Raw genomic sequence first — 12,384 nt, 5'->3', positions numbered from 1 at the left:
TCACCTTCATCGTCATCATCATCATCATCACCATGATCATGGAAAGGATGTTAAAGTAAAGCAGACAAGTTAAACTTTTTTTTTATTTGAGTTGCTTTTTTTTCAGAATACAGTAATATCAAAAAGAAATTTTATAGCTTCCACAAAAGCAATTTTCCTGAATCTTGCCGAAAATAAATCCAAAAAATGAAAATCTCATCAGGGAAGTGGTGCATTTTCATTGTGTCTTCTGTGGTGAAGCCATGACGTAACTCTGACCCAAAGTTTGTAAATGTGACATAATCTTCAAAATCATTTCTTAACTTGAACTGCCTTTCCAAAAAAATCTTACTGAGATTGTTTGAACTTTCAATTCATGAAAGAGAAAAACAGACTTAATGAATGAAACAGGCTTGACACCTTCAGTTCGTGATGATATTTCACTGTAACATATGTTCCTCATAAATAGACAGACTCCGAGCTACAACTGTATATTATACACAAGAGGAAAACACTTCAATGAATGGATGAATGACAAGGATGCCATTTTCATTTATGTTATTATATGTTTTCAGTTATATGTTAAATACATTTATACAGTTACATTCATATTTATTTATGCTATGCGGATGAAGTGGTGGAGGATTCCCCATGGACCATGATGTCTGTTGATGATATAGTGATGAGTGCAAAGAGGAGGTGAAGGAGAGGAGGAATCCAAGTGGAGGAATACATGTGTGGACGAGAGCGAGGCAGGAGGGCGAGGAGGATCGATGTCAGAACATGAGAGTAATGGACAAAGATCAAGAGAAGAGAAGAGGTTTATTTCATTCCCACTTTACATTACACTTTTGTCGACTTCAGGTGGATCCTAAACATGGAACTCTCAGTCATTACTCCTCCTTCTTGTTCATATTCACGACATAACTCTCCTGGGAGGTGAAGTGACGCTGTATAAGACAGTCGTGTGATGCACGGTTCGGTCTTGAAGCGTTTCACTGCTCAGAGATGACGACTCTGAGGTGGTCACTAGACAGGACAAGACCCAGAAATGGGTGCATCAGAGGGACACGTGGAGAAGGTAGAGAGGACGCATGGTTTGGAGAGGAGAGACGGAGTTGGACCAAGAATGTGGGAGGTGAAGAGTCGGAAGACACCCAGTGAGGTTCATGATGAGAGAACACATGAAGGTGTGACTAGAGAGGAGGATCCAGATCAGGGGGTCCAGGTGGAGGACTGACGGGAAGTGACCCCAGATGACCTGTATTCATAACCTCAGTATGAAGCACGGGAGTGTTATGTTGGGTTGCATAGATCTCTCGGCTTGTTTGGACAGAGAACTAATTAAATTACATGTCCCTCAGTGGAGGGGGTGGGAGGGGGCTGCAGAACAGATTTTTGGGTCTTTTCCCGCCTCACATTCGACAAATTCTTGGCTGTGTTCATTTCAGGGAGCTGGAGGGATTCCATCGTGCGTCTTGAGCTTCCAACGGTGTGAGATCTGCTGTTTGTTCAGTGTTTTATTAGAGATTAAACTGGTTTGTTCGGCCTACCGAGGCTACCGAGGGACAGGTGAGTGAGTGAGTTTACGGGGGACTGGTCTTCAGTCTGAGACATGGACATGACAGGACCCAGAATCGGCATCAGAATCACAGCAACATTCAGTCCACATCTTGTCTTTCGCTTCATGAGACTGCAGCATTTGTCGTGCTAAGTGTGAAAGGGCTTGCTCAACTGCTCCTGCACCTGATACAACTGGTCCCGCAGATGGATGCCGTACGGGCCGAGCTCCGCCGAGGAGCCCTGACCGATGGAGCAGAGCCGCAGGCCCAGGTGGCAGCTGCGGTACTCTGCCACCTCCTCCTGCTTTAGGGAGAAAATCCTGTTCAAATTCAGCGCAGGGCTGAGTCTCCCCACGGCCTCGGGGCTCGGGCAGCCGGGGGATGGGCTGCTGTACAAGGACTCGTATCTGGTGCTGTACGGCGTCACGGTTCTGCCGCCGTCTGCCGGGCCCAGACCGACCGCCTCGGGCGTCAGAGGGAAGGAGGAGCAGTCGGAGAGGAAGCTGCGAGCGTTGAGCTGCAGGCATCCGGCCACCAGGTTGGTCGTGGGCTGGGAGAGACCTTTGCACAGTGACTGGACAAAGGTGAGCAGGTCCGGCCTTTTCCCTGAATTGAGGATCTCTGAGAGAGCCCAGATGTAGTTCTTGGCCAAGCGCAGAGTCTCGATTTTGGACAGCTTCTGCGTCTTGGAGTAGCAGGGAACCACTTTCCTCAGGGTGTCCAGGGCGCTGTTCAGCCCGTGCATGCGGTTTCTCTCCCGGGCGTTGGCCTCGATGCGCCTCTGTCGGACCCGGTCCAGTCGGCCTTGATTCAGCTTGGCCTTCCTCGCACCTCTTCTTCTCAGGCTTCCGCTGCCCTCCTCCTCTTCACTCAGTCCTCCTTCTTTCTCGGCCGCGAACTGAGGCATGTGGCGCAGGGCCGCGTTGTCGCCGCGCTTCACTGACTTGATGTTGTCGGCCTCCCACCTGGAACTGAAGGAGCCACTGGACGGGCCCAGGGAAGTATCGTCGAACGACAGCATGTCCACCTGCAGCACACGTCGACAGGAGCAAAATCACCATCATCTGAATCTCTCACCTCAGGTTGGTGCTAGCAAGGGTTCCGGTTTAAGGTTTGACTTGGCAGAATATCGGCTCAAAAATACCACTCAAAAGTAGCTACTCAATGTTCTTGTACTTCTCAGGCGAGGTGGGAAAATGTAGTATTTTGACACCAGAATGATCTGAAAAATTTTGAGAAAGACAATTTAATCTGTGCTATTTATAAAGTATTTGTTCCCTGTCATCGCCTAAAAAGTATAACTACAGTGAGTGGCTACTTTTCAGCTGCATTTTCAATTCACACATCATTTCATAATAATCTGACATTTTTTCAGGTTTGAAGATTAGTAAAACATAATCTCTAAATTTGTATCAGTCATGTACCTCATACATAGAAAGGAAGACCTTTTACACTAGTTTGTTCCGTGGCTCTCAGGAGCACTATAAAGTTATTAGTAAGATTCAGTTCAGAACCAGAGCAGCAGGTGCATCTCCATGTGCCTCCAGCACCGGTGTGGGCTTCGCTTGGGTTCCTCCCACAGAGCAGAGGTGAGCGGTGGGCTCTGAACTGATCAGCTGTGGGGGGGTGAGCTGGTCATGTAGCCCGAGGTGGAGTGGCCTCCTGCCCAGGGTGTCACCCCAAGTGCCCAGACCGCAGCCCTGAACAACCTCCTTGAGCTAGTAGGTGGAAGGACATGAATGAGTGAATGAATTCTCTGCTCCCCTCCATCCATCCAATTTCAGGAGGCACTTTGTGGGGTCTCTTGACCGAGACACTGCCTGCACCGTCCTGCCTTGTTCCCAGATCCATGAGATTCACCAGGGCCCCCCAGGGACTTGTGATTCAAACACATTTAGATTTGGTTGTTGATATTTCAGTCAGTGTTTTACTTAAATGTTTCACAGCAGAGGGACCCTCTAACTTGCCGCATCATCACAAATCCTACTGTTTACAGTCTGGTTCTCGCAGCAGTAGAAAAACATGTTAAACAAGCAATTGAGGCATTTTATGAATCGATATCTGGCGCAAAAAAATACAAAATGAAGGGAAATGATTTAGCTGTAATAACACCTATTTCTGTGGAAGCCAGAGGAGAATAGTATTAGTACACTGTGTGTTTATACAGTTAAGTGCCTCATATCGAAAGGCATCAAGACGTGACATATTTTCATCAAGAGTCATGAAGGTAAGAATGGTAATAAGTTAGTCACGATATGTGTTCATTCCTAGCAAAGGTGTCTGACTGTACAAAGACAGTTATCACACCTCCTGATCCTCCTGATCCCAGACAGCAGAGGAAAGAGAAATACACAAGAAATGCACTGCTAAAAAAGCTTGAGAGAAATGACAACTCTGTTTCTCTCCTCTTTTAATATGATACAGACACTGGCAGTTTACATTACACTGATGTGTTCAGGATTATCTGACATGTTTTAGCATTTTTGTTGAGAAAGTGCTGCATCTTGAGCAACAAGCATAGTGAAAAGTGAAAAAAATCTAATTATTTCAAAAAGAAATTCATAAATAAAGTCTCAGAAAAATCCTAAAAAAAAAGGTTGGGCCATTTTGCACTCATACTTCACACGTACTACATCATCCTCTTCTCTAAGAACTTTACACAGTAATTTCAACTGTTTTTTTTTTGCATTTTTTAGGATTATTTATTGTATTATTCATTTATGATTAAATATATGATTAACAGTGTTATGTCTATTAATTCTCTTACTCCAGAATAAAAAAAATCGTCATAAAAAATACATCCATGATATAATCACAGCAGCTTTCAAAACTGTGTTACATCATAAGGAAAATTCATGATGTCAACCTTGCTTTGGTTTTGATAACGTCGTATTTTTGGTCTATTTCTACATCAAACTCCACTCGAGACTTCTGAACTATTGGTGATGAAAACACTCTTTAATCCTAAAACAACCTTAAAGAAATAAAAATGAAATCCTGAGCTCAGTGTGTTGCCACTGAAACACACAGCCAGCGATGAGGAGAGTCAGATACTGACCTGTTTGAGTCACAGAAGTCGCTCTCTGCCGTCTCCTCAGCCGCTCCACATCCTCCAGTCAGCCTCCTCGTCTTCTCTGCCTCCTTCTTTCTTGCACCGTGAAGTGAAGACGTGATGCCATCTGCTGCCGACGTCACCGAGCTGGGTGCCAGAGACGCGTCTCCGAGGATCTCTCTCTCTCTCCCTCTCTGCTTCTCTCCCTGTCTTCCTCACCTGCTGCCACTTCATCTGAACCTCTGCACCACGTGCTCCTCGCCTGCAAAACTCAACTAGAACCACCAATATTTCAGCGTCTCCTACTCCCATCAGGGTCCAGGGTGGTGTGTCATGAACACTGGAGGGCTTGAGTCCAACCCCCAGCAGGGCTCCAGGTCTGCCCCGGGGCGCCCCTCCAATAATCCCTCTCAAGATTTGAAGGCTCTTCCTCTCAAGTCTCCTCTTTGTTTCAGCCTCCTCGGCTGCTGATCAGAGAATCGTCAAACTCAATCTCATCACTTCGCTGCTCTTAATTGAAAATGCAAATTGGAGACGCTCTCGTAATTAAGTGTTTTGTTAATTATTTATCGGCGCTGAAACACCCCGCAGCAGATTGAAGGCTGCCGTAACAAACACAAACTCCGACAGCTTTATTGCTGCCCCCGACCCTCACTGTTGATGCATGGCTCTGTGGCCGTGAAAAAACAACCATCATTGACATCACTGTCTGCTTCTGCTATCGAGCGTCGATGAGGATTGGACTCTGTTGACGACGTTCTCCCCTCCACTGAGCAAGGAAGGCCAGACTCACTTCACTCTCCAGGTCCATTAGGCTCGTATGGGTCCGGATGGGGACGGATTTCTGCACAAAGCTTATGCAGATATGCACCAAACGACAGCAGTACCACTGGGCACCATGGGGGGCAGCGTTTCTGTTACTACGCGATACGCAGCTCTATTGAAGAAGACATAACAATGGCGGAAATTCTACGTCCCCCCCAGTCGCGATATATGTAACGGCCTCACTGGCCACCGCCTCCTGCAACGCTGCCTCAGTTTTGTCCTTTGTGCAGGAGGTGCATTATCAATGCTTCTTCCACAGTCGCCATGTTGGTTTTGGAGTTTGTTGCTGCTATAAACTTTTGACTCTGTGCTGCTCCCCCTGGTGGATGTTTTGGTGAACTGACTAACCAACGTAAAGAATGTATGGAAGCGTGGTTAAAAAGGACGGGTACAATTTGGTACGTAAAGGGAACAGAAATGGGTCTTAATGCTCCAGGTTCATGCCGAAAGACATAGAAAAGACGTGTTTTGAATCCATTCTTTTTTGTGCTGTTTTCCAAAAGTTGCCCCCCAGAAGTTTTTGTCACTTAAAAAGTCATGGTGCTGAAAATGTGGCACGCTGCCTACTACTTCAGGAGATTCATCGTGGAGACAATGGTTTCAATCTGACATTTCCGACACCAGAGCAGGGACCACCACCAAGTACTGACGGTTGGATGAGGACATGAGACGGGATGGACTTGATGAATTTGACCTGATGAAGAAGATCTCGAACAAGCGTTCGAGTGAAAGGAGCAGCCTTGTTTGGAAGACGTCAGATATGGTCGATGGAAAGTCAAAATGATTGACAATACCAACAGACTTTTCCTCCTCTGATCTGAAGGCTATAGACACGATTATGATGCCACTCTTTGCATCGTGCACCAGTCCCAAACACAGAGTTTTAAAAACAGCACCCTGCTGCCACACTGCCTTCAAAGGTTTGTGAAGTTTGTGTGCCAAAATTTTAGTCTTGTTTTTTGAAAAAATGTCTTTTTTTTTTGCCATTTTTGATAAAGGAGGAGTGTTACGTCCTTGTGTCAGGCACATTTTTTCCAAAAAAAAAAAAAAAAGTGACTTTTACATTTCAAAAAATATATTTGCTTTTCTTGATGTGCACATAGTCCAGACTAGTTGTTTTCATGTCAGTTTTTTACTTCTGAAAAAACATCATTTTTTGGCCATTTTGGATATAGGAGGAGTGTTGTCAGGACCAGTTTTCCAAGAAATCGATGTTTGTATGTTTATAAATTCCTTCGCTTTTCTTGATGTTCACATTGTCCAAAGATGCCAGACAAGTTGTTTTGTAGTCTTTTTTTTTGTAAAACTTAAAAAACGTCTTTTTTCACATCTTAGATGAAAGGAGGAGTGTTACGTCCATGTCAGGACCAATTTTCCCAAAAAACCCACAGAAGGAACAGGCACTCACACCCTGCTAAATAAAACTACCACACGAGAAATACTTTTTCAGCCATAGTTGAGTCACAATGACTCAGGTTTCAAAGGTTCTGTTCACATCATGAGGACCTTCTGGGCAGGAGAGTGCTGTTCCACTCACTCGTCACTAGAGGTCGCCAACGCCACATAGCTTGCACGCCACAACAATATTCATCTGGTCTTTTACCGTTAAAAAGGAAACATAATGAGAATATATCCACAATAAGAATCCCACGCCTGGACGGTCCTCGATTGCAGCCATTCTTTTTCTCACTTGCAGTGTTGCCAACTCCCCAGCACCCGAAGTAGCTATAGACCCGCCCAGAAGTAGCTCAAAGTAGCTAGACGAGCGAGCGGTCCCGTCCAAACGTGAGAGTGTCACGTGACTAATGCGAGCTTCACGTCCACCACGGAAGCTTTTCATGCCTATTATGGACACTGCTTTTTAAACTTTTTAAAGAGTTGTGAATGTGAAGTAACGGGTAACGAGCCTGTTAGTCCCAACACTGGTTAAATCCATGTCAGGACCACTAATTTCTAAAAATCACCGAAATTTGACTTTTAGATTTAAATAAATTTCTTTGCTTTTCTTGATGTTCACATGGTCCAAGGATGCCAGACAAGTTGTTTTCCCGTCATTTTTGACTTTTGAAAAAAAAAAAAATATATATATATATATATATTTCTTTTGCCATTTTGGATATCGAGTGTTACGTGTGTCAGGACCGCTATTTAAAAAAAATGTTTTTCTTGATGTTCACATGGTCCAAGGATGCCAGACAAGTTGTTTACACGTCATTTTTTACTTTTGAAAAAATGTTTTTTTTTTGCCATTTTGGGTATCGAGTGTTACGTGTGTCAGGGCCGCTAATTATTATTATTTATTTTATTTTATTTTATTGTTTTTCTTGATGTTCACTCCAAGGATGCCAGAGAATTTTTTTTTTTTTGCCATTCTGGATATCGAGTGTTACGTGTTACGTGGCTTGACTGACCTTCATCCCCACGAAGACGCATCAAGAAAACACATCGGTCACGAGATCAGACATGAAAACACAAGAGTGCTGTTCCACTCAGTCGTCACTAGAGGTCACCCTCGCTCTCTCTTGCGCATTGGGATGATGAGACACATCGGATGCATCCATTTTTGTCCCAATATTGGTCTTGATATTTCCATTGTTAATGTTATGTTTTGCATCCAGGAACTGTGTCTACGGACAGCGTCAGATATTATGAACTGTCAGGCGACATGAGACACACCAGGCTCAGATCTGGATATTCAACTTGCCTTTATGCACAAGAGAAATTATTAACAATAATATCTTTAACTACTGTGTCTCATCTATCTGATGTCGAGAGTATCGTTTCATCACATGACATCATCACTGTTGAGATTATTGTCAAAGATGCCACTGATTATATTTCATAAAATGCAATTGCACTGTTACTTTGGAGTCATTTGGTCACATGGATGCTACTGAAGTACAATATGATATATTAATAATATATGAAAGCTAGTTTCATTACACAAAGATAGAAGTATTGTAAATATGAGAAATTATCCTTACTAAATACTAAGGCTAATAATATGACACGTTTGTGTCTGTGTCTATGCTTCATTTCAAAAGTAAAATACCCAAATGAAAATACTAGCGTAAAGAGTATTCAAAAAATAAAATAAAATAAGTAGAAAAAGTAAAAAAAATAAAATAAAATGAAAAAAATTTGGGTAATAATGTAATCTCGTAAGCATTAGTAAAAATCACTTGAGAAAAGTAAAAGTGTAATCCAGTTTAAAAAAAAAACCAAACAAAACAATTGAATATTCAAGCAGTAGAGTAAAAAGAACTCAATATTCTGAGTGAGTGAAAAGGTAAAATATTCCAGTAAAAAAAAAAAATCAAATATAAAATTAAGTAATCAAAATACCTCAATAAAAGGGAATAAATACTTTCAATGGAAGTAAAATTAATGAAATAAAAGTAATTCATTAAATTGTTTTGGGGGAAAATAGCCGAGTAAATATACAGAAATAAAATAAATAAATAAAAGTGAGTGAGTTAAAATACTTAATTATTATTATTCAAACAGTTATTGAGTAAAAATACTTGAATAAAAAGTTATTTAGTAAGAAAATAAACAAAAAACAACAGACTAAAAATATGCACTGTAAAACTACTTGTGTAATCACATCAGAATCAGAATCAAATTCATTGCCATGGTCAGTGGGGATCCCACCAAATAGGGAAGTGCTTCGGAATAAAGTGCTGTCAATAAAATAAAATAAAATAGGTAACATAACCCACACATGAAAACAGTCACAATAAAGTAATTGATTAAAAATATTTTTTTTTTAGTAAAAATAATTTCTGTTTCTGTTTAATGTTTAAAAAAAAACCCAAGTGAAATGGCAGTCAGGTAAAGATAATCAAGTAATAATGTACAAATGAATCAAGTTAGTAAAAATATTTGAGCAGAATATTTCAGTAAAAAACGCATCAAGTAAAAATACAGGACTTCATTAATTAAAACGATTGAATAATTTATTATTATTATTATTATTATTATTATTATTATTATTATTATTATTATTATTATTATTATTATTATTATTATTATTATTACTGTGCTACATAAATGCAATTCTCACCTTTTAACCCAAACAACAAGCTCAGATGTCCAAGCTCTTTGAGTCATGTTGCACAGTGAGATTTCAGACTGGGATCCTTCACCCACCCACCACCATTACAGAGCAACATTCTATTGGTGCCACACCGCTCTGGACTGGGGTCAGTCCGAGGCTGAATCCTGCAAACTGACTGAAGTCTGTGGCAAGAGAGTGAACTTCATATGTTCCCTCTTTGTTTGCACAATCTGTCCACAACATCAAGATAATGTTTATCATCCCCAGTGTTTGCGAACAAGCCTGTACAGCGGCGAGGTCGGCATGTTTGACGTGTTTCTGTCATAAATTCCTACCTTTATCTTCCCGGACGGCACTAGTGCCAGCGGCCCACCAGGGGAAGGATGACAGTGCACCTCTCAGGGACCCGTGTCAGAGCTTGATGTAAAGATTTTTCGATATTTATAGACGTTGCCCTTGGCTCGGTGACCGCTCCGGCTCAAGCCGCAGCCTTCATGTTGCTCGCTGGCATTTCACAGAGTGATTTATGAAACTCACCGTGATGGATGCAACCTCTGTCCCGGTCATTATCTTCACCTGAGGTTTCATCTCTTCAAGGCGAGGGTCGGGCCAACTCCACACCCACTCTTCCCCCTTCACCCGCCTCTAATATCCAGCCTCATTTACACACGTGTGAAGTGAGGTGCCCGAGCTGGAGAGCGATGAGATGGCGATTATCAAAGGTGATGTCATAGTCGGCCAAGAGGAAAACTGACATCAATAACTCTGACTGTTGCTGGCGCAGCTCCGAGGCGCCCAGCCTCTGCCAGAGCCTCCGACCTCGCCGCTCAAGTGTGTCGCCATCCTCAAACTGTCAAACTGTAGCGGCCAGTTACGAATAGAGGTTCATCATCATCATCATCGCCGTCGTTGTTGTAAGCGAGACACAAGTGTCCGAGTGAAGAGAAAGGATTGAAGTCACCAGGGAAAGTCTTCCACAAAGCTCCACTCTCTCATTACAGACTGGTTGTGTATGGAGCTACATTTGTGTCACAAAACTGAGCGCATAGTTTGAGATTTTGAATGAAGTATGAAGATGTTTTGCACACACGCAAGTCACAGTTTGAACGTCAAATTTCCACCAGCAAGCAGAAACCTCTTTTGTGTTCAATGAACTTGACCTTTTGTGACGCACGAACTATGATCTGTGAGCGCTCAACCACATCTCTATGTGTGTGCTCTGGTTTACTTTTTTCCTCCAACAGCAACATGCGACATAACCAGCTGGGAAAACTGTTGCATTGAAGTGCACCGAAACATTAAACAACAACAGCAGCCGCCGAACGTCCCAGAACCACACGTACTTTGTTATGACTTCAAGTGTGCTGTGGAAAGACTTTACAGCTCCTCAACTGCGACGTTCGAGTACAACACTACCGCTAACTAGTGTCTTGCACCTGTCAACTTATATGTTTTCTCTGTATTCTATACGGTTTTTGACAATTTCAAATATATAAACGACTTTAATACGGGGGAAAATGAATTAGAACCAAAAAAATTTCCACTGACGTTTCACGCCAGACCGATATCGACTCGCCAATTTCGGATCCAAAACAGATCGTCTCGTCTCGCTGGTAGCTGACAGTGGTCGGCGCATCATACCAGCAAAAGTTATCGTCAATCGTGCATTTATTTTTCTTGTTGCTTTCGGCTTTGACAATGGGAGTGTTATGTGCGCGTGCGCATTGCATTGCAGCCCACATCCCTTGTTTTGAATTGTGTTGCAAGAGGAATCATTCAGAGAAAAACCATAGAAGTAAGCATGGAAGAATCGGAATTACCACTGAGTAAGACGAGAAGAGTACAAGGAAGAATGATTTATTTTAAAACATGCTGCACATGGTTAATGTAATGCAAGAGCTTTCATATATGTTATCTTTGTTATCGTTTCCCAGTACATTGTCTGTCTTGCTGTCATGTAAATAGTAATAATAAAAATGCACGGCGATTGTGTTTGTAAGGTTTCTTTTCGGTTTATAAAGGGGAATTGCACCGCTTTATCAGGGGAGTTATTGGCAGAGGTTGACAGGTATGGTCTTGGTAAGTATGTTGCTAACATTAGGCGCTAACTAGTGTCTTGTATGTTGCTAACGTTAGCTGCTAACAAGTGTCTTGTTAAGTATGTTGCTAATATTAGGTGCTACCTAGTGTCTTGTTAAGTATGTTGCTAATATTAGGTGCTAACTAGTGTCTTGTTAAGTATGTTGCTAATATTAGGTGCTAACTAGTGTCTTGTTAAGTATGTTGCTAATATTAGGTGCTAACTAGTGTCTTGTTAAGTATGTTGCTAATATTAGGTGCTACCTAGTGTCTTAAGTATGTTGCTAACGTTAGCTGCTACCTAGTGTCTTGTTAAGTATGTTGCCAATATTAGGCGCTAACTAGTGTCTTGTTAAGTATGTTGCTGACGTTAACTGCTAACTAGTGTCTTGTTAAGTATGTTGCTAACGTTAGCTGCTAACAAGTGTCTTGTTAAGTATGTTGCTAATATTAGGTGCTAACTAGTGTCTTGTTAAGTATGTTGCTAATATTAGGTGCTAACTAGTGTCTTGTTAAGTATGTTGCTAATATTAGGTGCTACCTAGTGTCTTGTTAAGTATGTTGCTAACGTTAGCTGCTACCTAGTGTCTTGTTAAGAATGTTGCTAATATTAGGTGCTAACTAGTGTCTTGTTAAGTATGTTGCTAATATTAGGTGCTACCTAGTGTCTTGTTAAGTATGTTGCTAATATTAGGTGCTAACTATTGTCTTGTTAAGTATGTTGCTAATATTAGGTGCTACCTAGTGTCTTGTTAAGTATGTTGCTAATATTAGGTGCTACCTAGTGTCTTGTTAAGTATGTTGCTAACGTTAGCTGCTACCTAGTG

At 42.0% G+C, this 12,384-nt stretch overlaps 1 protein-coding gene across 1 annotated transcript; it reads right to left on the bottom strand.

The window, feature by feature from the left end:
• Positions 1-315: 315 nt before the first annotated feature.
• Positions 316-4,680, bottom strand: LOC128756101 (neurogenic differentiation factor 6-A-like). Its single transcript, XM_053860309.1, has 2 exons — positions 4,600-4,680; positions 316-2,568 (listed from the first exon to the last, which is right to left on the bottom strand). The coding sequence occupies exon 2, from the start codon at positions 2,560-2,562 to the stop codon at positions 1,690-1,692; it is 873 nt and encodes a 290-aa protein (XP_053716284.1). The 5' UTR covers positions 2,563-2,568; positions 4,600-4,680; the 3' UTR covers positions 316-1,689.
• Between the last annotated feature and the right edge of the window lie 7,704 nt (positions 4,681-12,384).

The sequence above is a fragment of the Synchiropus splendidus genome, chromosome 3 (assembly GCF_027744825.2).
Source record: "Synchiropus splendidus isolate RoL2022-P1 chromosome 3, RoL_Sspl_1.0, whole genome shotgun sequence".
Taxonomy (NCBI): Eukaryota; Metazoa; Chordata; class Actinopteri; order Syngnathiformes; family Callionymidae; genus Synchiropus; species Synchiropus splendidus.
This window is presented reverse-complemented; position numbering and strand designations above follow the sequence as displayed.

Bases quoted from the DNA above. Each gene is read 5' to 3' on its own strand.
- LOC128756101 (XM_053860309.1), bottom strand. From the start codon at position 2,562: ATGCTGTCGTTCGACGATACTTCCCTGGGCCCGTCCAGTGGCTCCTTC.